The following is a 24,124-nucleotide window of genomic DNA, read 5'->3' as shown; positions in this document are numbered from 1 at the left end:
CGCACTGGAAATGTTCTCGGAGTTCTTACTACTTTTAGCAAGAAATAATAGTGATTTTAATTGTTATCTTAAAAAGAGGCGTCATTAATCACTTTATTATCCAAATTTTGAGTTTTCTAAGATACTTTTATGAGTTTTATCTACAATTTTTCTAATCTATGCCCACTAAACATAGGATAAGAAACTCAAAAAGGAAAGAAATAAATGATATTTGCATAGAAAATTGCAATATCAATTACTTTTACTTTGATTTACAAGAAAATACATTTATTACTTTTAATAAAAGATTGACCATAACATTTTACATTTATATATTATAAGCATAATTATTTACAGAGTATATTTGTATTTGGATTATATCATTATATGGTGTTTATTTGGTTGCTCGCAATAAAACATAGGAATTTGGGGATTTCATGAATTTACGTTATTTTAACACACGTTTGAATCGAGCTAAGGGTCACAAGTCTCATCAATGGGTATCACGATACTCCCTCCATTCAACTCCACTTTACATATTTGCTTTATTACGTTTGTCAACGCGACTTTTACGCGGTGAATATCTTTAGCTACGTATTTGCAAATATTATAAAAGTTGGATATTTTTAATGTATTCTTAAAGACGAATAAAATAAGATCCCACATGAATATATTTTAACTTATGTATCGAGAGAAAATTAAAGTTGAATGTCCGCTTGTGAATAGTGTGCAAAAGAGAAACATGCAAAGTGGAGTTGAATGGAGGGAGTAGTTATTAGGGATAGATCGAGTATAATTTATAAAACAAAAGTAAAAATGTATAGACATTTTAGTAAAAAAAGCCAGTAGGTGGATTATACATCTGATGTGTTACCACCAATTCATAGTTTATGAGCACTATATTAAATTTTTTGAGTTTTGTTTAAAAAATGTTGAGTTTTAATATAAATTTTTTGAGTTTATTTACTTAAACATTAAGCTCTAAAAAATTGCAATAATACTCAAAAACATTACATATAAGTTCAGTAAAATTTAAGTTTTGACCAAAAAAATTCAAATCTAACTTATAAATTTTAATAAGTTCAAAAAAACATACATATACTCAAAAACAAATAAAGTTTGTGGAAATAAGCTCAAAAAATATAGATATATGCTCAAAAACAAAAAAGTTGGAGGTAATACCTCCGAAGTACGTTCTTTTTTCTCAAAAAAGCTTGTCTTACATATATGAATGAAACGTTATTTTAACACACGTTTTAATCTCTAGACAGATAAAAATGGATTCTTCCAAAAAAAAAAGCCATAATTACATGCAAAATAGTACCTACAATAGTAGAGTACTAGAGTACCATAATTAGCAAAAGACACACATTTCATAGCTTCCATACATTTCCTCTGCATTTCACCACTTTCTTTTCTCATATACACTACAAAAACCTCATTTTCTCTCTTCATTTTCCTACAATTCCCCTCTAAACGCCGCGTTTCACACTTTCAACCTACTTTCTTCAACCCCCATTAATGTAAACTCTACTTTCTCTCTCCTCCATTTTTGTTTAATTTCAAGGTTTCAACTTTGTTACTATTTTTGGGTTTTACGTAATCATCTTGTTATAGTTGCAAATTATGTGTTCTACTATTATATTTTTTGAGTATTATTTATGTTAAAGTTATCTAATTTGTGTTTTGTTTCAATGTTTTTGTGTGATTTTTGGTGAATTTAGTGAGTCATTATGGAGAATGGAGTTAATGAAGCTTGTACAGGTAATTTCTTTCTATATTTTTCATAATGTGTTATGTTACTCTGAAATCTGAATCGACTGCAAGTGTGGGATACGGTTATTTTCTGTAAAGTTTCAATCTTTTTCTATATTTTGCAATTTTTTTTACATTTTCACATAGTTATATGCCTTCTATAGTTATACAGTATGTTATTGTGGTTGTCAATCTTAGCAAGATCATACCTTTGTGGTTATTTAATTACCAAATTCTGTTTTATTTTTATTTTTTATTTTTTTATTACCCTTAATCGGGGCTTCTAGGCCGCGTTTGGTGTTTGGTACTTGTAGTGTATGGTGTGACATTTATGTTTGATTTTGTTGGAAAACATGTGCTTTTCCAATAGAGGTTAAAGGGGAAAGGCCATAATTTTGGTTGTTAAGTTGATGATTGCAAGTTAAATCTTAAGCTTCTCATATATTATACTGTATATAGTGAGAATCATTGTTTTAATTTGGTGTCTAGAGAGGGGAGAAGGGGAATTATGATGCTGACAGGTTTCGAACGCAGGGGAATTCATGTTTTAGAGTTGGGAGTTGATTGAGCTAATAGATATAATCAAGGCCATTTATTGTGATCGCAAATTCTCACTTGTGACGGATACCGTTTTCTCTCACAAATGACCCATAAATAGGTGAGTGGGGAAGCACATGGGGGTGCCCCACCTTGTCCCCTCTCCCTTTTTGTCAGAGGTCACAAGCTTGTGACGGGATTAACCCGTGACAAGCAAGACTAGCTGTATTGTGATATGAGAGGAGATGACTCATGGGTTCATGGCCTTGAACAGCCATGCATTATAGACGGCGTTGTTGACATTTTGGGTTTATATGGTATCGAACTTGAATGTTTTTGGCTTTTGATGAACTGAGGATGGATGCTTGTGACTCTTGTAGAAGTTCGTTCAAACCAGTTACATTAGAGCGTGTGATCAACTTATTTACTAGGAGGTAATACCAATGAAATGGTAGAAACACATACAAAAGAGGGAAGACGAGAAAACCAAGGAGGATATCGTTGATGGAGAATGTATAGTAGAAATTGAGGTGCAAACATTGTTTGTAGATAGGGTTTATGAGTCGCAAACATCCTTTTGTTGGTTCAGTCGTACATTTCATTCGAATTTGTTCTTTACAAATCAATGTGTGGCTTTAGCATCCAACATATTCATCAAGTCCATTTCGCAATGGCATGATCCTAAGTGCAATTTGTATATGGGTTTTATCTTGCTTTATGCTGTCTTGCCTCCTGTGAACTGCACTATATGTTGTCCTTATGTTTTGCTTTACTCATGTGGAACAGATTATTATCCTGTCAGTCATAAAAGGCTGAAGTTATTCACTGATAGAGGAGAAGATACTACAGTCACTGACTATTCTGACCCGTTTGTAGTTCCGGATTTAATGGAGAACCTGAAATCTGGTAAATATGGAAGTGTAACAAAAGACGTGCAAGCCTTGATCAAGCGAAAGATGGAAATGCTGAACTCTTTTGTCAATTTGTATCCTCAATTGGAGGGTAGTCCTAGTCCTTCTAATCATGTCATCATAGCTGACTCGGATGAAGAGAATAATGCAGAACAGATTTCTGTCGTCCCTGTGCCCACCATTGAACTTTTTACAGACCACTTACAGGTGCGAGTTTTCTACAACTCTGCTCAGCTTCAATCCTGGTGGTTCGGGAAATTTCTGAGTTTCCCTAAACCTTTTATCAATAATCCATATATTCTTCTAAAAATTGGTAATTGCAGGTTGATACTCAAAAGAATAGCGATGCTGTTAACAACAAGCCTGAAAAAGTTAACAAGATTAAAGACAAAGGTCTCTACATTGGTGTTGAGGATGAATCCGATGAACTGAGTGATGGAGATGATGGGTCTAGAGCTGAAGACGACGGGTTGTCAGATATATGGAAGCAGATGGGTTTTGCATTAGAAACTTCCAAGGTACCATTCCAACTTCGGAATCTATTGTCTAGTTTCTTAGAACATCTTCATCTCTTCTCTTTTGATGACTTTTGGTTATAACTCGAGCTGGTAACAGCTTCCTTGCAGAGTGCTACTGGCTTGTGCTATCTATGTCAGTAGACAATGCAGAAGCATTTTCTTTTCAAATATTTATTCGACTGCTTACGATTCATGTATGATGTTAGGAGTTATTTTAGGTGTGCAGAGATCGAAAACATAGATGCAATATGCTAGATTATTGACATTTCGACTTTGATTTTCAAAGTCTGCAATTTTGGAACTTTATTGGTCACTGTTGAACTTGAAGATAGATTGACGCGTCTTTGCATAAATTAGTTACGTGGCTTGAAGCGTGCATGCTAACTGGAACTCAAGGCATACTGTATTTTTGCTTCCTCTTTTTGTTTCCCATTTATTGGTGCCGGGGTGGGGAAGGAAACTGCTCATTACCATGTGAATAGCGGGAGGTTTTCAGTCCGAGCAAATTAAGATATGATGAAAATAAGGCGCGAAGTGACCAGTGTGCTCTTTATATTACTTGCAGAAAAGAACTGTCTTATGCTTTAATCTTAAACTAAAATCTGCATTATTTACATTTTTTAGATTTCATGCTATAATTCTTGTGGATCCTCTTATGCTTTCAGTCTTTGCAGTATGTTTGGTTCCCTTTCCTGCATCGGTTCTCCATCTCTCTCGTAAATTTCAACTGTAAATGTTTTATTTTTGTAGGATGTTTCTGTTGATATTTCACCTGATGATACAAAGGAGGAGGAGGAGGAGGACGACGAGGGATGTGCTCACTCATTTGTCCTGAAAGATGATCTTGGGGATGTGTGCCGTGTTTGTGGCATCGTTAAGAGGGCCATTGAGAATATATTTGATTTCCAGTACATGAAGGTTTCACCTTTTTACCTCTATGATTTTTTTCTATTTGCATTTTAGATTTTCAGCGTACGCTGATATAATTCAGATTTTCAGGCCAAACTTAGTTATTTCCGCGTTTTAAATCTGTTCTTCATACCAGGCTTCTCGTAGAAGAACTTATCGATCTGATTCTAGGGCTAGCAAAGAATTTGAGAACCTAGGGACCTATGTGGATGGTACGAAGTTAAATGGACATGATCTGGCTATAACCGATATCTCTCCGCATCCAAGACATAAGAAGGTTATGAAGGCACATCAATTAGAAGGATTTAATTTCTTACTTGGAAACTTAGTAATTGAAAATCCCGGCGGATGCATCTTGGCTCATGCTCCTGGTTCAGGGAAAACATTCATGATAATTAGTTTCATGCAAAGTTTTCTCGCCAAATATCCCGATGCTAGGCCATTAGTAGTGCTGCCAAAGGGTATCCTACCAACCTGGAGGAACGAATTTCGTAGATGGCAAGTTGAGGACGTCCCTCTTCTCGACTTCTATTCCTCAAAGGCGGAGAACCGGTCTCAACAAAGTCAAGTGTTAAAACAATGGGTTAGCCAGAGAAGTATACTGTTTTTGGGATATCAGCAGTTCTCCATTATTGTCTCAGATAATCGGTCATGTAAGGCAACTTCTTATTGTCGTGACGTTTTATTGAAATGTCCGACAATTATGATCCTGGATGAAGGCCACAATCCAAGAAATGATAACACCGACATGCTAAACACCCTTGCTATGGTCCAGACACCTAGGAAGGTGGTGTTGTCAGGCACTCTTTACCAAAATCATGTCAAAGAGGTCTTCACAATCTTGAATCTCGTTCGGCCAAAGTTTCTCAAACTTGAATCGTCTCAGACTATTATGAAACGCATCTTAAGCCGGGTTTCATTTGACGGGCTCAAGAAAAATTTGAAAGGGAATTCCGAAAGTAACTTTTTTGACCTTGTAGAGCACACCCTACAACAAGATTCGGATTTTAAAAGGAAGGAAGTTGTCATAAAGGACCTGAGGGAGATGACCAGCGGTGTCTTGCACTACTACCGAGGAGACTTTCTAGATGATCTCCCCGGCCTCCTTGACTTCACCGTTCTGCTTAAGCTCAAGCCTCTACAAAAGCGTCTTGTTCAACACCTCGAGAAGACTGAAAAGGTGTCATTCAGGAAAAGCTCAATGGGCTGTGCCGTTTACACCCACCCAATCCTAAAGCAGTTTTCAAACAGAAAAGGCGGGGCTGAAAGAAACTCGCTTCCTTCCAATGAGACGATTGATGAGCTGGTGAATAGGGAAGATTGGAGAGAGGGTGTGAAAGCGAAGTTCTTTTTCAATGTGTTGGGTCTTTGTGAGAGTACCAATGAGAAATTACTTGTCTTTAGCCAGTACCTCCTCCCACTGAAGTTTCTAGAACGAATGGCGATTTGCAAGAAAGGGTATCGTGTTGGTACGGAGATATTCATGATAACTGGAGATACCTCGGCTGAGCAACGAGAGACTTCAACAGAGCAATTTAACACATCTGCACACGCACGAGTTTTCTTTGGGTCTATTAAAGCTTGTGGGGAAGGCATCTCATTGGTGGGAGCCTCACGTGTTATAATACTCGATGTGCACTTAAATCCATCCGTCTCAAGGCAAGCACTAGGTCGTGCGTTTAGGCCCGGACAAGTGAATAAGGTATATGTCTATAGGCTTGTTGCTGCCGACTCCCCTGAAGAAAAAGATCATCTCATTTGTTTCAAGAAAGAACAAATTGCTAAAAGGTGGTTCGAATGGAATGAGTACAGCGGAAACCAAGAGTTTGAGTTGGAGAAAGTTGATCCTAAAAACTGTGGTGATATGTTTCTTGAGAGCGATGCCATAACCTCCGACATCCAGTCATTATACACCAGGTTGGTTCATATTTTCAGATGTCTATTTCCATTTTAATGTTGCTCGTGTTGTCTCTGATGGAGTTTCACATTTCTGCAGGTAAAATTATCAGCAACTGTTTGCGGAACTTACAAGTAGGAAATTTTTTGTGCAACTAACTCTCGAATGTTTACTGAAGGTAACTTACATATATATATATGCTTGCAAAGTATTGAGCGCTGAACTTCGAAATTACTCATTGTTAGGCTTTTTGTATGTCAATATGCTGTTCTGTTGGCTGGTACGCCATTTTCGGATCAACTGTTACAAACTCAGAATGCTACTGTTATTCTGTTTTGTTTACTGCATTTTCGCAGAACTGAAACTCTTGTTATGAGAAAGTTTATTGCCGTTGTGGTATATATAATACTCCGTAGTTTATTTGGTTCACCTCAAGAATTCTCAAATGCCCAGGGATGGATATATCATGTTATTTTATTCTTTGTATGAATTTAATCAAAGGTAAGTAAATGATTGAATGATTGAGACGGAGGAAGTATATTTTCTTATGAATTAGAAAAACTTGTTTGGTTGAACAGAGAAAATGGGATTTATGTAGAAATACATACTTTGGCGATTATGTAAGCAATTTGCTTCATTTTTACTGTAATTTGCATCATATATTGTAAATCTTATACAAAATCGCGCAGGTCGACTTAAAAATACTCCCTTCGTCCTAGTTAATTGTTGTCCTTTGATTTTGGCACAAAAACCAAGGAAGAGCCAATTAATAAATGACAAGTGGAATAAATTGAGTGTTAATGATCAAATTGCTCATCAAATTCATTTTTAAAATAGAAAGGACAATAATTGACTGCCCCAAAATGAAAAAGGACAACAAATGACCGGGACAGAGGGAGTATTTGATAATTTTCCGATGGCGTATTGCTAAATCATTTGAGTAAAGACCGCTATTTCTATAAGTGACAAATTTATCGCCTTCATCGGACAATTGAGCGCAAAGTTATGACTTTTAAAGTTTTTTTTTTTTCGGAAAATGCACGTTGTGTCCTTGAACTTTGATGTTTTGCCCGAAATATCCAATTTTTTAATCTGGAGATATAACTCGTGTTTACGAGCTCCGAAAGTGACGATTGTAATTTTCAAATTGAATATCTTTTCGAGAACTACTACTTGGAAAAAAAAAATTGTCGAGTTTGGAATTCATGACTAAGAAAGTGATAGAGTGGAGTTGAATGAAGGAACTAGGAAGTATTAAATTAAATAGAGCCTAGAGGTAAAAGACAACGATAAGTAATGAGAAACACAAAATCTCATCTATGACCGGTTAAATAAAACTCACTTAAAAATATAAAGACAAGTCTTTTACCTGAGCGCTCTTATTTTTGTTTTATCTATCCATGTCGGTAATATTTGACCCGTCACAAGTTTTTAAGTTCTAATGGATATATCCGTCACAAAGGAGACTTTTTGAGAAAGAAATTGGGAAACTTTTTGCGTAAGAAATCAGTTGGAAACTTGGAATGAGAGGAACTGAATAGTAAAACATATCTTACCACACCAATTATTCCAAATTCTCATCACAAATTATTCACCTTCCTCCACAAAATCAAGTGTTACAATTATGAACAATTCCGTTGTTAGCAAATTAAATATAATAGATGCGATAATTATATTAACTGGTGCAAAATTCATCCTCCATCCCATCTTATCTAATCTTTCAACGAAATTACCACAATACGACTTCAACCGTTTGCTTAAGCTTAAACCCTCGACACAAGAACCCAAACCCAAACCCGACCCTATATGTCTCGACTTACCTGACGATGTTATTGTGTCAATTTTAAGCAAAGTTGATATTGTCACGCTTCGGAGGTGCACCCTGGTACTGTCACTGGATTCTATTCTTCCCCAAATTGTCTCGTTTTCGACACCGTTAGATGCCACGTTATTTATCCCAGATAAGTCAGGATGTTGGTATGGTAGACTGTTAAACAAAATTGTTTCGAAACTTATACCAAGTCTGTTAAACATTCCCGAAAGTGATTCTGTTATATTAAAGACAGTCTTTCTTGTATCTGTAATCGTCTTCTGGTGGGTAAACACGCCTAAGTTAAAACCGGAAGCAGTTAGTTTTTTTAAAAAATTTACTGAGTTGAAGTCGTTGGAAGTTGAGCTTCCTGCAATAATGCCTTGTTACTCGTGTGTGCAGCCGCCTCATTTGTGGTTCAAGTGGGATGCTAAGTACGGAGTCTACGACTCAAGGGCGGATTATATTGTGTATGTGTTTGGTGCTAAGGTGGATGATGGCGAGAGTAAGGTTAGGGCAATGACGATGTTTGTGTGTCATACTATGTTTCATTGTTCGATGATGAAGTTGGGGTACGTAAGGGGTGGTGGTGGTTGGAAGACGGGTATGACCATCACGACTAAAGATGTCGAGGGGAATGGGGGTATGATGATTGGTCCTCAATCGTCAAAGGATGGTAGTAGTAAACTCCGATTAATGATTCTCCAATTGCCTTCGACTTCCAAGTTCAATCGCTACACAACAAATGAAGAACAAGTTCAAGTCCAAGATGTCGTGCTTATGTTCATGGCCTCTGTGGATGCTAGTATCGATCGAGAAGGTACTGATGTTATAATGGCTTGCCTTGCTGATATGGACGACCACAAGGAAGGAGAAGCAAACCAAAAGACGGAGCTTAGAGAAATTGTCGCACAAATCCTAGCCGATGAAAATTGTGTGGTCATGATTTAATGTGAATTTTGGTAGAACATAGAATGCTACTGTTATTCTGATCTGTTTGCTGCATTTTCGCAAAACTGAAACTCTTTGTTATAAGAAAGTTTAATGCCTTTGGTTCACCTTAAGAATTTCCGATTGCCTATGGATCGATATATTATTGTTATCTTTTACGAGTATATTTTCTAATGAATTAGACAAACTTGTTTTGGTTGAACATAGAAAATGAGATTCATGTAGGAATTCTCACCGTGAGGCTTTATGTAAGTAATTTTCCTGTACTCTGTATTATCCTTCAAATCCCTTCATTCAAACATACCCTAAGGGCGAAGGGTGTGTTTGAATATTAAATTGGAAGGGAAAGGTAGGGGAGGGGCATGTAGGGAAGGTAAAGGAATTTTTTTCCAAAATGGGGTTTAATAACAAACATTTTAACAAAATGGGGCGACTTTGAAACTAATTACCAAAAATGGGTCCACGTAGGCTTGGTTTTGGTGGTGTTAGGGTCGGGATTAAGGTCGCTCACCGGGAGAGCGACTTGAGGTCAAACCGCCGTGCGGCTGGGCGACTTAGCAGGGGAAAAAAAAAAAAAAATACAGAAAGTGAAGTTGATAGGAATCGAACCCGCGATCTGAAATCATACACTTCACACCCCTAACCATAATGCCCAGCATAATGTATTGACTCATTATGGTAATTAAAAATATTTAATGCTTACTCACTATGGTAATTAAAATACATATTTAATGCTAATAGTATTTAATAGCTGTTTGGGATTTGAATAATAATTACTAATTATAAAGTTTAAGCACTAAACTTTAACATGTTAATTTGCTTGTATTAGTGGTTAGCTTCAACAAGATAAGTGTTTGTTTTGTTGAACATCATGTGTTCGATTCCGCTTAACAGCTATTTTTTTTTTTTTTTTTTTTTGCAAAGACCCAAATCGCTGTGGGGGAGGGCGATTTGAGCTGAAATCGCTCACTCCCTAAGCGACTTGCCTTGAAGTACCATACTTAGGTTTGAGTGGACTTTAAGTGAGACTTTGGATAAGGTCGTTGAGCGGGAGAGCGACTTGAATCCGAACCTAGCTTCGGTGATGACGTGGACCCATTTTGGGTAAATACTTTCAAACTTAACTCATTTCGTTAATTTGTTTGTATTTGACCCCATTTTTGAAAAAAATTCAAGGTAAAGGGAAGGGATGGGGAATGAAAGGGGGTTGTTTGGAGAGGAAAAATAAGTAGAGGGAAACGGAGGGGGAGAAAGGAGAAAGAAGCTTATTTTAGTGCATTGGAGAGGAATAGAGGATAAAGAGAGTGAAGCTAATTTCAATGCATAGGCAATTATACCCTTGTCATATTGCCGGAGTATTCGACAAACCTACTGTAACACCCTCGATTTTCTGCAATTAAAAATTATATTTACATTAAAAGTTACTAAAATACGGGGATATTAAAATCAATATTAATGCGGCAGTAGTGGCAGTAACAATAATTACGGCGGGAGTAATGAAAGTAACAATGATTACAAACAACTAATGAAATGTTATTACTATTGTTTCATGGAGGCTGATTTATATCGACGACGTTTCAGTAAATATCGACGGCGTTTTTCAAAAAAAAGACGATAATTGCCCCTCCACTCATCCAACACTTTCTCTCTCTAAAAAATTTCCTCTCAAATTCAACTAAATTAAAAAAAAACCAACAACAACAATTAACAACATGACGGATCCCGAATCACCGGTACTTAAACAACTTAATCGCTTCATTATTTGGTTAATTTTTTTTTTTGCGCACCGTTAAATCTGTTCGATAATTGATTTACGTCACGTATTAACTTAGTAATAGCAAACATTGCGATTTTTCTGCGTAAATCTGAAACTTGTCCCCCGAAGGTTGAACCATGGACCAAAGTTGAAATCCAACGTTCAACCCATGGTCCAAACGTTGAAAATCAACGTTCACCGTGGTCCAAACAATGGAAATCCACGTTCACCATGGACCAAACGTTGGAATCCCACGTTTGGCCATGGAGAATTTAATTTTTTTTTTAAAAAAAAAAAAATTCACCATGGCCAAACGTGGGATTCCAACATTTGGACCATGGCCAAACGACCAAACCCAACGTTTGTCCATGGGCAAACGGCATCGTTCCTCCATGGCCAAACGTTCAAAATTCACGTTTCACCATGGATGAAACAACCAATTCCCACGTTTCATCCATGGTGTCCCCTTCCCCATTTTTTTCGACTCAACAACAACAACATTATTCGACATATAATTGACCTATTTTACGCAAACAACTATACAATTACAACTAATTAGCAAAAGATTGGCAACAAAAACAATACAATTACAATAATACAAACAACAATCTATCTTTCAAAACTAATTCAATAAAGTTTAATAAAACCTAAAATAATCAAAACAAATTCAATTAACTAGCCAAATCGAAGCATATAATCAATTAAAACTAACAAATAAAGCCATATAATCTATTAACAACAATAAACGATTTAATTTCAATTACAAAGCTAATTTAAAAAAAAAAAAAAACGGATATGAACAGTAGCGGTGGCGACGGTAAACGGCAGTGGCGGCGTGTAGTGGCGGCAGGTGGTGACGGTGTTTGATGTTGGGAATATTTGGCGATTTTTGGACTTAGAGAGAAAAGAAGAGGGTTGGTGAGATGTGAAGGGCAAAATTGTCTTTCAGAATGAAAATGTCGTCGATGTTTACTAAAACGTCGTCGATATTTATGAATCGGGTTGTTTCATTAGTAAGAGTAAAATATTGATAGCGGGAGTAGTGAATTTGTCTCAACATTTATTTTATCGTAATTTTAGGATATGTTATAAAAAATATATTAAGTTATGCAACTTTAAGTAATTTTATTTAATGAAAAAAATGGTAAGTAGAGGTAGCCGGACACCAATACTAGTTATTCTAAAAGTTGAATCTTACCTCTGATTTATATGATGTTAATATTATATCATGTATTAGTCTACATATGAAACATGATTGCACTACAATAAATTGCGACCCCGTAATTAATAACATTTCGTAGAAGTTGTTTTGTAATAATATAATTAATCTAAATTTTATAAATATGAAAATTCATTTATTCTTTGCTAAATATTTTACGGAATTTTAATTGACATTGTCTATGAATATATTCACAGAGAGTTTTAGCTTCTAATACTACATACAAACTTACGAATAAATATATATTCTTTCACTTTAACTTAAGAGAAATTCTTGGGTACACTGGGTGTACCATGTCATCCTACACCATACCCAATGAGAATATTAGAATTGAATAAATTCTCCATAAATAAGAGGACATAATCTTAATAAAATAAAAACAAAGACATCTCATTGGTTAGGGTGTACGAGATTCTTGTACACCCGATGGACCTTAGAATTTTTGTTAACTTAATATCTTTGATCCATAGTGTTTAAATATTTAAATTCGTTTTAAATTTATCATCTTTATTTGCTAAGCTCTCTAATATTTGGATCCAAAAAAACCGTGCATTTATGCACAAGATTTACATTAGTTATTGTATCACCTAGGGATATCAATGGAGCGGGGTGGGTGCAGAGGAGGGGTAACCCGCACCCGCGAACTATAATGCGTATCTACACCCGCCCCGTGACCCGCAACGGGTTGAACCTTTCAAACCCGTCCCCGCTCCGCGGGGACCCGTTGACCCACCAAATTACCTATCACCTCACAAAATAATTTTTAAAAATATGAATATTAAATCTAAAACATACTAATCTCGTACTCTCGTACATTTTATACAAATAAGTTTCCGCAAAATGGTCTAACATTTAATTAACTAGTACACAAGTTTTTCAAACCACGAATAGTCTTAGGATTAACGTTTCTTTTTTTGGGGGTTTTAGTTGTTGGGTTTTTGGGTGGGTAAGAATTAAGAAGTAGATGAAATTTTTCAAGATTTATGAAAAAATGGTTTACGCTTTTGATGTAAGTTATAAATTTTATATATTATAAATTTGTCTAGGTTTATGAGTAAGTCGGGTATAAGCGGAGCGGAGACATGCGAGGCGGGGCGGGCGGGGTGGGTCTGGGCGGGTCTCACGTCATACCCATCCCCGCCCCACGACCCATAAAATCCTTACCCGCACCCGCTGCAAGTGGGGGATGGGTGTGGGGCGAGACCCGCCAAAACCCGTTCCAGTGACATCCCTAGTACTAGCACCCCTCCCTTTATCACAACAATGATGATCCCATATCGAACGCTAGCTTGTGAGCCCATTCATTGAAGGGACGCTTTCTATTTCATCCCACAGCAGCTCTCTCCCTCCCTCCCTCTCTCCCTCTCTCCCTCTCGGTAAGTGTAGTTTTCCCCCTCTCCTTACCTTTTTTTTTCTTGTTAAAATCATAGAGATCTATGTATACGAGCTTCTTTCGTTGTGATATTTGTAGTATAATAATGCTGAAATTCTTATTCCTACCGTTTCTTTGAGTATATGTATATGTATAAGAGTATTGTATTTCTGGACGTAATTTTCATATTGGGTCATTCGAAAACCACTGTTAGTGTATACGCTTCATTCGACAAGTTAATTCTGAAACACAGTTTAATTTCATTATAATAAAATGCTTGTTTACTGTAATTAATTATCAGTTAGACAATTGTAAGTTTTATTTTTAATTTTTTTTTTATTCAATTAAACAATCACCCAATTGTGTATATGGCAGTGTATTCAGTATTCATGGATATCTTGGAACGACCCTTTTTTCACGACAAATACCTGTATGATGAAATAGAGAAGATTATCGAATGTGATGACAAAGAACGCTTCTTGTCGTTGATCTCAAAATTTCCTGATTCTGTATGCATGCGCGTGGTGGAGGATTGTGCATTCTTTCATGCCAGAAAGTGTTTGCTTGCAATAATCGAAGGGGAGGTGTCCATATCTGCCCTTGAAATTTACGCGAAATTTGTACCTCACTTTCCCGAAACACCCACACCTCTTGCGGTTGTTGCTAGATTCTTCCACGAAGCTTATGATATTATTGAACTATTGCTCAAGCGAGGCCCAGTGGAGCATGCCAAAATTAAGGGTTATGCGTTTCAATCGGTTTTTTATGATGATGCTCCATGTGCCTATCCGCTAGATCATTTGCTCACGTCTTTGAGGTAGTCTTTAATCTTTGATTATCGTCATAAACCCATGAATCTGACTCTATTTCTTTCTTATGGTAGTGATGAATCGCATCTGTACCCATGGGCTCCAGGCACTTCTCTCAACAAACTTATTATTTTACTTTGCCAGTGGGAGACGGTAAGTTGTTTATGTTACTCTTCTGGTTGGCTCGAATTGATTTTCAAACTAGGGTCTATGTAGGCTCGAATTTAGTGTGAATGATCAAATTGCTCATCAAGTTTATTCTTAAAATAGAATAGACAACAGTTGACTGAGACACTATAAAATGAAAAACGACAATAAATGACCGGGACAGAGGGAGTAATATGTTATTTTCTGATATAGAACGCAAGTCTGAAAAGTGCACGGTTGCTTGCTCCACACACTGATGGGATCAACGTTATTGCATGGACATATGTTAGAGATGGAAGATTGGTATCATTGGCAGCTTTGCTTCTTGTGGCTCGAGAAAAGGTCTTTGTTCCATTTGACTCGGGTATCTTGCTTTCATTACCGTGTACATGTGCTTGTCTTCTGTTTGGAAAATCTTTCTGGATATTATGATTAATAATGGACTTATTGTGCAACTTAGGCTTGACAATTAGACAACGCATTGTGGAAATTGTGGATGCATTGCATCGCGAGGGTGATCTTGACCATGAAGCAGTTAAATATCAGTCGATGCTTGTAGAAGCCCGCGAGTTGCTTGATATTTTTGAGAGAGCTGGTGATGCCTTGAGCTTATATTGTAGTTCAATGCATGAATATGTACGTTATAAACTTCACATCAATCAGCTAGCTACGAACTTCAACTCAAAACGATACTTTATTTTATTAAATTTTTTTCTGCCAGGTTCCTCCACATAAAGTATTGATTGATGTTGCTAATCTGCTTAAGAAGACTGGTCATACACTGCGGCCGATGGACCTTGACCTTAGAGATTGTTTCAGGTTTGATTGTTTGTTCTCATACTTGTCATTGTTGTTTCCAGAACCTGGGTATTATCAACGTGTAGTGATAGGACGCCACCGGGTGACGCCCAAATTGAGTGCCACCCTCTCACAACCATTTTTTATTAAAAGGGTCCCCACTCACCCTATGTGAGAGGGTGGTGCCCTTTCATTTTCCTATCAACAATTATTATGCTTCTATTTAGTAGTCTCTAACTATTCATTAAATTTACTTTTTATTTTTTTTTGGTCAAATAGGAAATGCCCTGAGGTGAAAAAAGCAAGTTTGTTCAAACTTTCAGGTAAAAGCTATATTCAACATTTAGTCATTTATTATGTATGCTCTCAGTTTGTGTGATGCTATGATGAGATTCGCTTCCACGTATTGGATACTTGTCAAATAGATCCGGAAAGCCCAAGCAACAAGTACCTTTTACCTCCGTCTCTTACTCGGGCCCAAAGTTTTTGTGCAACAGGTCGCAGTTATCCTAGTGTAAGTTTTTTCACGATTTTTATTTTGGGTAATGTTGTGCTATCTTATTACCACAATACTTTGAGTGAAATTTGAATTCATTTGTTGCTTTGGTGCGTCTAATGGATGGATACATGAGTATTGTTTCTGGTTTACAGATAGCCTTCGTCTTTTCAGGTTGGAGATTGCCAGTTATTTCACAAGCTTAAGTCAGGTCCAATGCTAAATTTTTTGCCTTCTGCTTCTGTGCCACGACTGCTCAGAACGGCAGCTAGCCAAGTCGAAGATACTGTTTTGGGAAATTCACAAAAGCATTTTGCGTACATTGCCTTTCTATTTAAGAGAGGGATTAAGTTTTCTATTTAGGAGAGGGATTAAGTTTTAAAGCTTACTTGTCGTCTACTCTTGAAAAAAAGGATTACGCATATGAGGTACTACCTCAGACCTGTAGTTTTTGAGCATATACACATTTTTTCTGAGCATATTACTATTTATAAATATATTTTTTGAGCAATATTATATTTTTTTAGTGTAATGTTTTAGTAAATGTGCTCAAAAACTTTATACTAAAACAGAACTCAAAAACTTTAAAATAAAACTCAGAAAATAAACAATAAGAGATACTACCTCAGATGTATAGTCTATGAACGGCTCTGTTCTGGACTTGTATTTATCTTATTTACGGTAATTACACTATTAGTGTGTATTTCTTCTTGTATTTTGTAACTATATCCATCATTATCCAACTTTTCTATATTTTAGAACTTAATTAAATATCAACTGACGTAATTTTAATTTTGTTGGTCAGTTGTACCATAGTCTTAAAAAATGTAGGTATTAATGGTCTAATTTTAGTTTTTGAAATACATGGTAGATCAACTATGTCTCTTAACATCAAATTTCGTGAAATTACCTTGTCAGTTGCCTTTTTTTTTGTTAAAAATTTAATACACAACTCGGACCAACCACCACTGCTCCAAATCACATAGTAACCAATGGTTCCCATCGCAACAGGTAACCAACAACGCCAGTGAGGGGCCGTAGCCTTGCCCACTTAAGCCCCCGTCATCGCAACGAGCGAACCCAGATCATTAATGTGCATATCCCCTTTGTGACGGGGGCCACAAGGGGCGAACATGCGGGTGAAGACCATCTCCCGACAATGGCTTCACAATCAATACCAGTAACAACAACATCACCACCATCACCGTTTCCATACTATAGCCGAAACAACTCATCATGGTAATAATCAATAACAACCACCACTTTACACAATTAAACAAACAACTTCCATAAAATGAAATTAAGTGAGGAAACCTACCTTTTCGCTATTCCATAGAAATGCATCAATCATACTACGCCAAGCAAGAATCCATATCATACCCTACAAACAACAATCATACCCTATCACTATGCTATTCAAGATCTACCAAAGGATAACCAATTATTCACACATTCACCTTGAAGAGCAAACAGATGCCGACGGCGGCGACAACCCGACTCGATGACTCCATGCATAGGTTATCTACCTTTCCATATTGGTGTTCAAGGCTAACTCATGATTGGTAGAGGGAGATGAGAGAATTGGGAGAGTGAGAGAGGAAATTAGGTTTGGAAATGATAAGATGTATCGTGGAAATGAATCTCGTTTTAGCCTCCGTGTTTTATATTAACACGCTGCCAAACGCGTCACTCGGTCGAGTACGCCGCATTCGACTCGGCCGAGTGACCTCTACTAGGTCGAGTAACGAGTTACGATGGCAACATAATTTCCCCTTGTCTCTCTTACTAAGGATTTTTCTTGGTCAAAAAGTCAGTCAACGAATCCTTATCAAGACGGATATTACAGTCTTCCCCTCTTAAAGAGAACTTCGTCCCCAAAATTCGTCCCACACGCCAACCGTAACGCAACAAGGCAACATGAAAGGTTACGTGATACTTTTGAAATCATCAAATAACGCGAACATGTATACTTCAAAGTTATTACACCGTCACCAAGGTACTAACACTATTGCATGCCAACCGTCACTGAGTCACCATGACATTATTATAACAACTACAAAACTAATGTTTGTCAAACCTAACATTAGCGTTTGCCCAACACCCACATTACTACCATGCCCTTCAACTAAATCGATTGGAAAACAATGATAATAAGATTAAATAGATTAAATGGCAACCACTTGAAAGATTAACAGCAACACTTTGACGAAATTTTTTCAAGTTTTTGCCGCGATGTTATCTACCTCTCCTAAAAAGAACTTCGTCCCCAAAATTCGCTCCCAAAATGCCACAAGAAAAGAATGCTCGTTTGAACACACACACACAGCTTAAATAAACTAAAACAAATTTGTAGAATTTTCAAATGCATGTTTTTATAAGCGGCAAAGAATCTTATTCAAGGATCCTTAGCATGAAGAGTGGCCACATTGAGAAGCTTACAATTACATACAGTACTACATAATCATCTATTAAAAACAACCAACCACCATAATCACAGAAATCTGACCCTATTAATAAATTTCCGAGTGATAAAACCCAAATGTTGAGGCAAAGGGCCGACACCAGTATGCAGAGAAGACTTGCTTATCTTCCTGGCTTGACAAGCTCCGGTGGTGTAAAGTCGTTGCTGCAAACATGCATGTTTTGGAATTGGCATAGATGTTTCCCTCTTGCACCTCCACATATCCTGAAAAGAGATCCCCAGTTAAATATCGACGGCCAAAATTTTACAAAGGGCGAAATTAAGAATACACCTATCAGATTATCAGAAATTATAAACCCTACATCCAAACGAACTCTGGAACTCTAAATTCACACGATTTATCAAGCAAATAATTTCACTAATCTTATCATGCAAAGTAACTCTTTCCTAGAGAACAATATACAATATTAGCGATATTAAGCGAGATTAGACCACAATAACAGACACAGCGAACATAACCAAAATCGAGAATTAATAATATGCACTCTCGTCCTATGGGCGCATTCTTTGAGAATCGCTCTTCCCTCATTATTAAACCTTTAAGATATAACTCGGCTTACAATGTGATAATTTGAGGGATCTGAGGGGTGTACTGCTGACTCAGCGGTGAACGTCGGATTTTGGTGGGCGCCTGAAAGAACCATCTCAAAAAAAACAAAAATGTCAGAACAATTCTTAACTATGTTCTAATAAAAAAAAGGCAATAACAAAAATCGAGTTGTTGCGTCGTGTCAAACACCAGACCAAGAGATACGCGGCCAAAGTGAAAACTACTCAAACTTTAACAATGATAAATCAAAAACTGTATTATTGTTTTTAGGCGAAATTCTGGCTAAATATCGCTTAAAATCACCAAAGTGAGAAATAACCAAAACATAAAGTTACCAAATTGGAAATAATCCAAATAAAAAACTTACATTCAAAATGCATAACTAATGGATTTCCCCAACCACCATCTTCCCTACAATCAAGAATTTGACAAAAAAAAAAAATTTAAAAAAGGTCAAGATGCATGAGACAAAAGAATCTCAATCAAAAGGAACATCGCTCACCAACATTCGGCTAAATCGGTATCATGATACGCTACAAGGACTTGATTTTTGATCAACAAGTTAGAAACATCGCTCATCACTTCTTCTATCGGAACCTGAAAGAATAAAAAAAATACTACGAGTTTCTCTACAAGATAAACAACGGCATTTCTAAAATTTAGAAAGAGACGTCAACATACGGATTTGTACATCGAGCTACAATATGAGCTCAGATCATCACCAGTAATCTCAAAGATAGTTAGTAATGTCCGAGCATCCATGAATATACATTTGTGTTCCTCTTGCTCATTGTCAAGTTCACCTTCTGGGAATGAGTCAATTTCTGCGGTTATGTACGCGTGTATCGTCAAACCTACCAAACAAACAGAAATTAAACTTAGCACCTGTACTATGGGACATGCTATTAGCCAAGTTCTAGTGCGTTCGTTCATTCACCTGTATCAAACGGAGCTATAACCTTCTCACGAGCAATCAAAAGCAGAGCTGTAAACTGTCTTAACCCTCCGTTCTTTAACATAGTCCAGGCAATATCATTGATTGAATCAGTGTATTTAACAAGCACTCGCAAAGAATCCAAGATTGGTTTCTACGTATACAGTAAAATACACTAAAGATGTGAGGTATTGTGATCATAGCCAATGTAACAACTTAAATAAGTAGGATAAAAACACGGGAATCGTAACAGAATTTTTTGGTTAATTAGCGTTAATGAGCAAAATAATTAGGTAATAAGCGTTCATTTGAAACTATTTGGGTCCATAGTGTCCACGTCATCACTTTTTATTTTTTTTCCAATTGTTATATAAAACCGCTAAGAAACCTAGTGGCTTCACTTAGTTTTTTTTTTATATATAAAAGGCAAAACCGCTAAGAATCTTAGCGGTTTATCATATCAGTACGTCATTTTATAGGGTCGTGGATGGAAGAAGTTGAAAATTGTTGGAAACTTGTAGTAAGCCGCTGAAGTTCTCAGCGGCCTTGCTCTTCAATTTTTTTTTTTTTAAATAAAACAGATACAAATATTCGGACAATGACATTTTGTAAAGCCGCTAAGTTTCTTAGCGGTTTCATATAAAAATTGAGAAAAAAATAAAAAGTGATGACATGTACACTATAGACCCAAATAGTTTCAAGTGAACCCTTATTATCTAATTATTTTGCTAATTAACACTCATTAACCAAAAAATTCAACAATACAGGCATCAACAGCTCATTTAATGAGCGAGAATCATAGACTAACCGTTTTCCAGTGGCAGAGTAAAATAATAAGTTTGAGGAGGGAAGTGCCTCTATACCAGAGGAATAGGTGATCCATTATGCTGCAACAAGTTAGGAAAACACAAAAATAAGAAGCACACTCACAAATTGAGCTAACAACTGATCCTACGACTCAACGGATTGTTTATACTTTTATTCTTTTGTGAGGAGTATTTTAATCAAATGTAAACAATCTGTTGAGTCAGGCCGGCGGACAATTGACAAGGAAACCAAAACACCTCAAATTAACAAGAAGAAAATGAATTGGAAGCCCATGGGCCAAACCAATGGTGCAACCGAGATTCGCGAGACAAGCACCACCACACTTTGTGAGCATTAGGTTAATAACTTCGGGATCAGGGCAGCTATGAGCAACATAGGCAAGGGCAGTCATGCCACTATCAGGCAAATTTTCAGTATTAAATGTAGGATGTATATTACAAACTTGTCCACGGATCAAGGCAATCAAACACTTTGATGCACCGGATTCTACACACTCATTCACCAAGGAGTTGATTGTCTCGAGATCAGCAGGGTGATCTCGAAACAAATTCACAAGACGAGCCCCATCATCTGATTCAAGGATTTCTTCAAGCCTAGCAGATGATCCTTGACAAATAGCACCCATGGTTGTCTTGTGACTTTCTGAAAGCTGCTAAAATATACATAACTGTCAACCTGAACAAGATTAACTAAAGACCGTGTTAAGTTGAAAGGCCGCTCACAAATCACAACACTCTTTTCATTTTAGGTTATCCATATGTGAGTGTCGTATTAACTTAAAAGACGGTCTTCGCTAAGAATTTGCAAATTAACATTTGTTCACAGCAAAAAGATACAAACTTTTCACATCAACAAAGATAAGAAGAAGAAAAAAAATAAGGAAAATGAAAATCCATCACATGAATTGTCAGTGAAAAGTAAAATTGTGATGCAAATTTATGCGAAAGACTTAAAACTCTTCACATGGGATTGATAGAAGGTAACAAAAATGAAAATTATGATACAAAAACTGGGATTAGGAAGAGAATACCTGTTCGCCGACGTTAAAGCTGCAGACAAACCAGGGAATTGCGGTAAATGGAGTAATTATTATTAGGGTTATTTAATGGGATTAATCCAACTTATACCTCCCCTTCTTAAATTACCCCAACTTATGTTTTATCACATATTAAACCCATCTATGTACTCATTTTTCTCGAATTAGACCCGGCCTAAAGTTAACCTGTTGAAACCGGTAAAGTTATTAATCAACGGGTTTCTTTTTTTAACAGGTTAATTCTTCATCTCCATCTATTAACCTTCTTCCCCTTACTTCTTTCTTTCCTCCTCTTCAACCAGGGGCGAAGCCACCTAGTAGCAAGGGCTGGTGATCGCTACCCCAAACTTTAAAAAATTGGTTTAGAAGACGGATTTTTGCTACCCCAAATATTGTTGAATAGGTAATAAGTAAATGTTATCCCATTAGGTCTACAATAGATATTGTGGTTCAATGGTAAAAAGCTTTGTTTTTCACCCTAGTGCCCTGGGTTCGAATCCCGCTACCTGCACATTCCTTTTTAACAACTCCCCCAAACTGTTGTTAGGCTCTATGCCTTCCACGCTATTTTCGTCTGCTGGGAAATTACGCCCACTGAAACCGTCTAACCGACCTTGGCAGTCCCTACAAAGCTGAAGCTTTCCGCATGGCAGGACCTAGCCTTTGAGTTTAAATGGTATCCCTTGGTCCTGACTCCGGAATACCCACTGTAACCGACCTTGGCAGTCCCTACTTCACTTGGAACCTTGTAAATAGTATCCCTTGGTCCGGAATCATAGCCATAATCTCCGTAATGCGTTGTCTAACCGTCAACCCTAAGTGGCACGAGATCCCAATATAAGGCAGAGTAAGTGAAAGTTCACTGATCATAATATCCAAAATGATTTTCGCACACACAAGACAAACTTGTAAAAAGCAAAATACCCGAGTCAAGTGGAACCAAGACCTTTTCTTGAGCCACAAAAAGCAAAGTTGTTAATGATCACAAATTCTTATTTCAGACCGTCGTTATATCCGTCTGAAATTGTCAGACGGATACCATTTCCTCTCACAAAAAATTCATTTAGGGTGTGAGTGGGAAAGCACATGGGGGTGTTCCACTACCCATGTGCTTCTCACTTGTGAGAGGTCTTATTGCGGTCTGAAATAAGACGGTCTGAAGAAAGACAGACTGGTTAATGATAACAATCGTCCATATTTAACATACTCCCATGCAAGCAACTGTGCACTGTTCAAACTTGATTTCTATCACTACAAAAAGAAATAAAACAGGCGACCGATTTTGGCGACTGAAATCAATCGCTAAACTCAATTTAGCGATGGACTTCAGTCGCCAAATACCAGTCGCAGACCTTGGTCGCTTTTCCTGATTTTAGCGACTAAAGTCAGTCGCTAAATTTGGCGACTGAATTTTCAGTCGCTAAATGAGGAAAATAGCGACTGAAATGGTAGTCGCCAATTTGGCGACCGACAGATGGTAGTCGCCAAATTAGCGACTGATTTTCGGTCGCTAAATGGCTTTTCAGTCGCTATTTTGGGTGACCCAGCCAAAATCAGTGAGGCTATTTGGCGACTGATTTGTGGTCGCTAAAATGCAAATCAGTCACTAAAGCTACTGATTGTTTTCGTGGTTTTTTTCGTTTTCATTGCTAGCCAAATATTTACAGCCTGCATACAAACCGAAGTTCCACAACGCCATATATCCCAAACTTCAACACACACAACACCATACATTTCAAATTTCAACCCAACACAACACATTTCAAACATACATTTTCCCAAACTTCATTTCATATATAGAAAATAAAAGGTTTACAAGCTAACATATTCTAAAGTTCAAGTCTTACATGCTAAATTAAACTTACTTAACTACTTGGAAGCCAACACCGGCTCCACTCCCCCCTTGTGGACCATGCGGATCAAAAGGATCGTAGTCGGGTCTAGGTCCGGGGTTACAACTTTGCCACCAATTCTCAAACATTGCCATTTTTTCCTTCATTTGGCGGAATTTTTCATCACGTTTTCTTTCACGTTCATCACGCTCTCTTAGTTGAGTTTGAAGTTGACTAATAACTCCCGGTTGATATGTGTTACTGGGAATTGTTGAAATCGATCTCCTACGCGTGTTGTCATAGAAAGCCGGTGTAGAACTTCCGGTACCATACACGTTCCCTTTCTTGAAGCCTTTCACCAACTCAAACCATATGTCATTATCCGCCTTTTCTGGATTGGCGGCTTTTGCATGTTCAAATGCATCCTACAATATTAAACAAATCATTATAAGTTAATATGGTAACCAAAATAAGACATTAAAAAAGAGTAAATTAACAAAAATTAAGTGTTACGGAAAACTTACATATAATTCCTTATCTTTTGGCTTAGTCCAACTCCTTATCCCTTTGTGGTCAACCCTGGAATGCGTGTCAAGAA

At 37.0% G+C, this 24,124-nt stretch overlaps 3 protein-coding genes across 3 annotated transcripts; 2 read left to right on the top strand and 1 right to left on the bottom strand.

Annotated features, from left to right (window-relative positions):
• Window positions 1-1,258: 1,258 nt before the first annotated feature.
• On the top strand, window positions 1,259-6,935 carry LOC141648520 (protein CHROMATIN REMODELING 35-like). Its single transcript, XM_074457246.1, has 7 exons — window positions 1,259-1,502; window positions 1,704-1,743; window positions 3,058-3,389; window positions 3,506-3,700; window positions 4,451-4,618; window positions 4,746-6,526; window positions 6,606-6,935. The coding sequence occupies exons 2-7, from the start codon at window positions 1,713-1,715 to the stop codon at window positions 6,607-6,609; spliced, it is 2,511 nt and encodes an 836-aa protein (XP_074313347.1). The 5' UTR covers window positions 1,259-1,502; window positions 1,704-1,712; the 3' UTR covers window positions 6,610-6,935.
• Window positions 6,936-13,532: 6,597 nt separating this feature from the next.
• On the top strand, window positions 13,533-16,507 carry LOC141648524 (uncharacterized). The gene is made up of 9 exons (XM_074457252.1): window positions 13,533-13,618; window positions 13,990-14,431; window positions 14,498-14,576; window positions 14,784-14,934; window positions 15,031-15,206; window positions 15,292-15,389; window positions 15,648-15,691; window positions 15,794-15,882; window positions 16,039-16,507. The coding sequence occupies exons 2-9, from the start codon at window positions 14,004-14,006 to the stop codon at window positions 16,225-16,227; spliced, it is 1,254 nt and encodes a 417-aa protein (XP_074313353.1). The 5' UTR covers window positions 13,533-13,618; window positions 13,990-14,003; the 3' UTR covers window positions 16,228-16,507.
• A 1,664-nt stretch (window positions 16,508-18,171) lies between these two features.
• LOC141648526 (uncharacterized) lies at window positions 18,172-21,759 on the bottom strand. Its single transcript, XM_074457255.1, has 9 exons — window positions 21,689-21,759; window positions 20,895-21,307; window positions 20,639-20,717; window positions 19,834-19,984; window positions 19,578-19,750; window positions 19,399-19,493; window positions 19,264-19,307; window positions 18,907-18,977; window positions 18,172-18,550 (listed from the first exon to the last, which is right to left on the bottom strand). The coding sequence occupies exons 2-9, from the start codon at window positions 21,281-21,283 to the stop codon at window positions 18,356-18,358; spliced, it is 1,197 nt and encodes a 398-aa protein (XP_074313356.1). The 5' UTR covers window positions 21,284-21,307; window positions 21,689-21,759; the 3' UTR covers window positions 18,172-18,355.
• Window positions 21,760-24,124: the final 2,365 nt, after the last annotated feature.

Source organism: Silene latifolia, chromosome 3, assembly GCF_048544455.1.
Source record: "Silene latifolia isolate original U9 population chromosome 3, ASM4854445v1, whole genome shotgun sequence".
Lineage (NCBI taxonomy): Eukaryota > Viridiplantae > Streptophyta > Magnoliopsida > Caryophyllales > Caryophyllaceae > Silene > Silene latifolia.
This window is presented reverse-complemented; position numbering and strand designations above follow the sequence as displayed.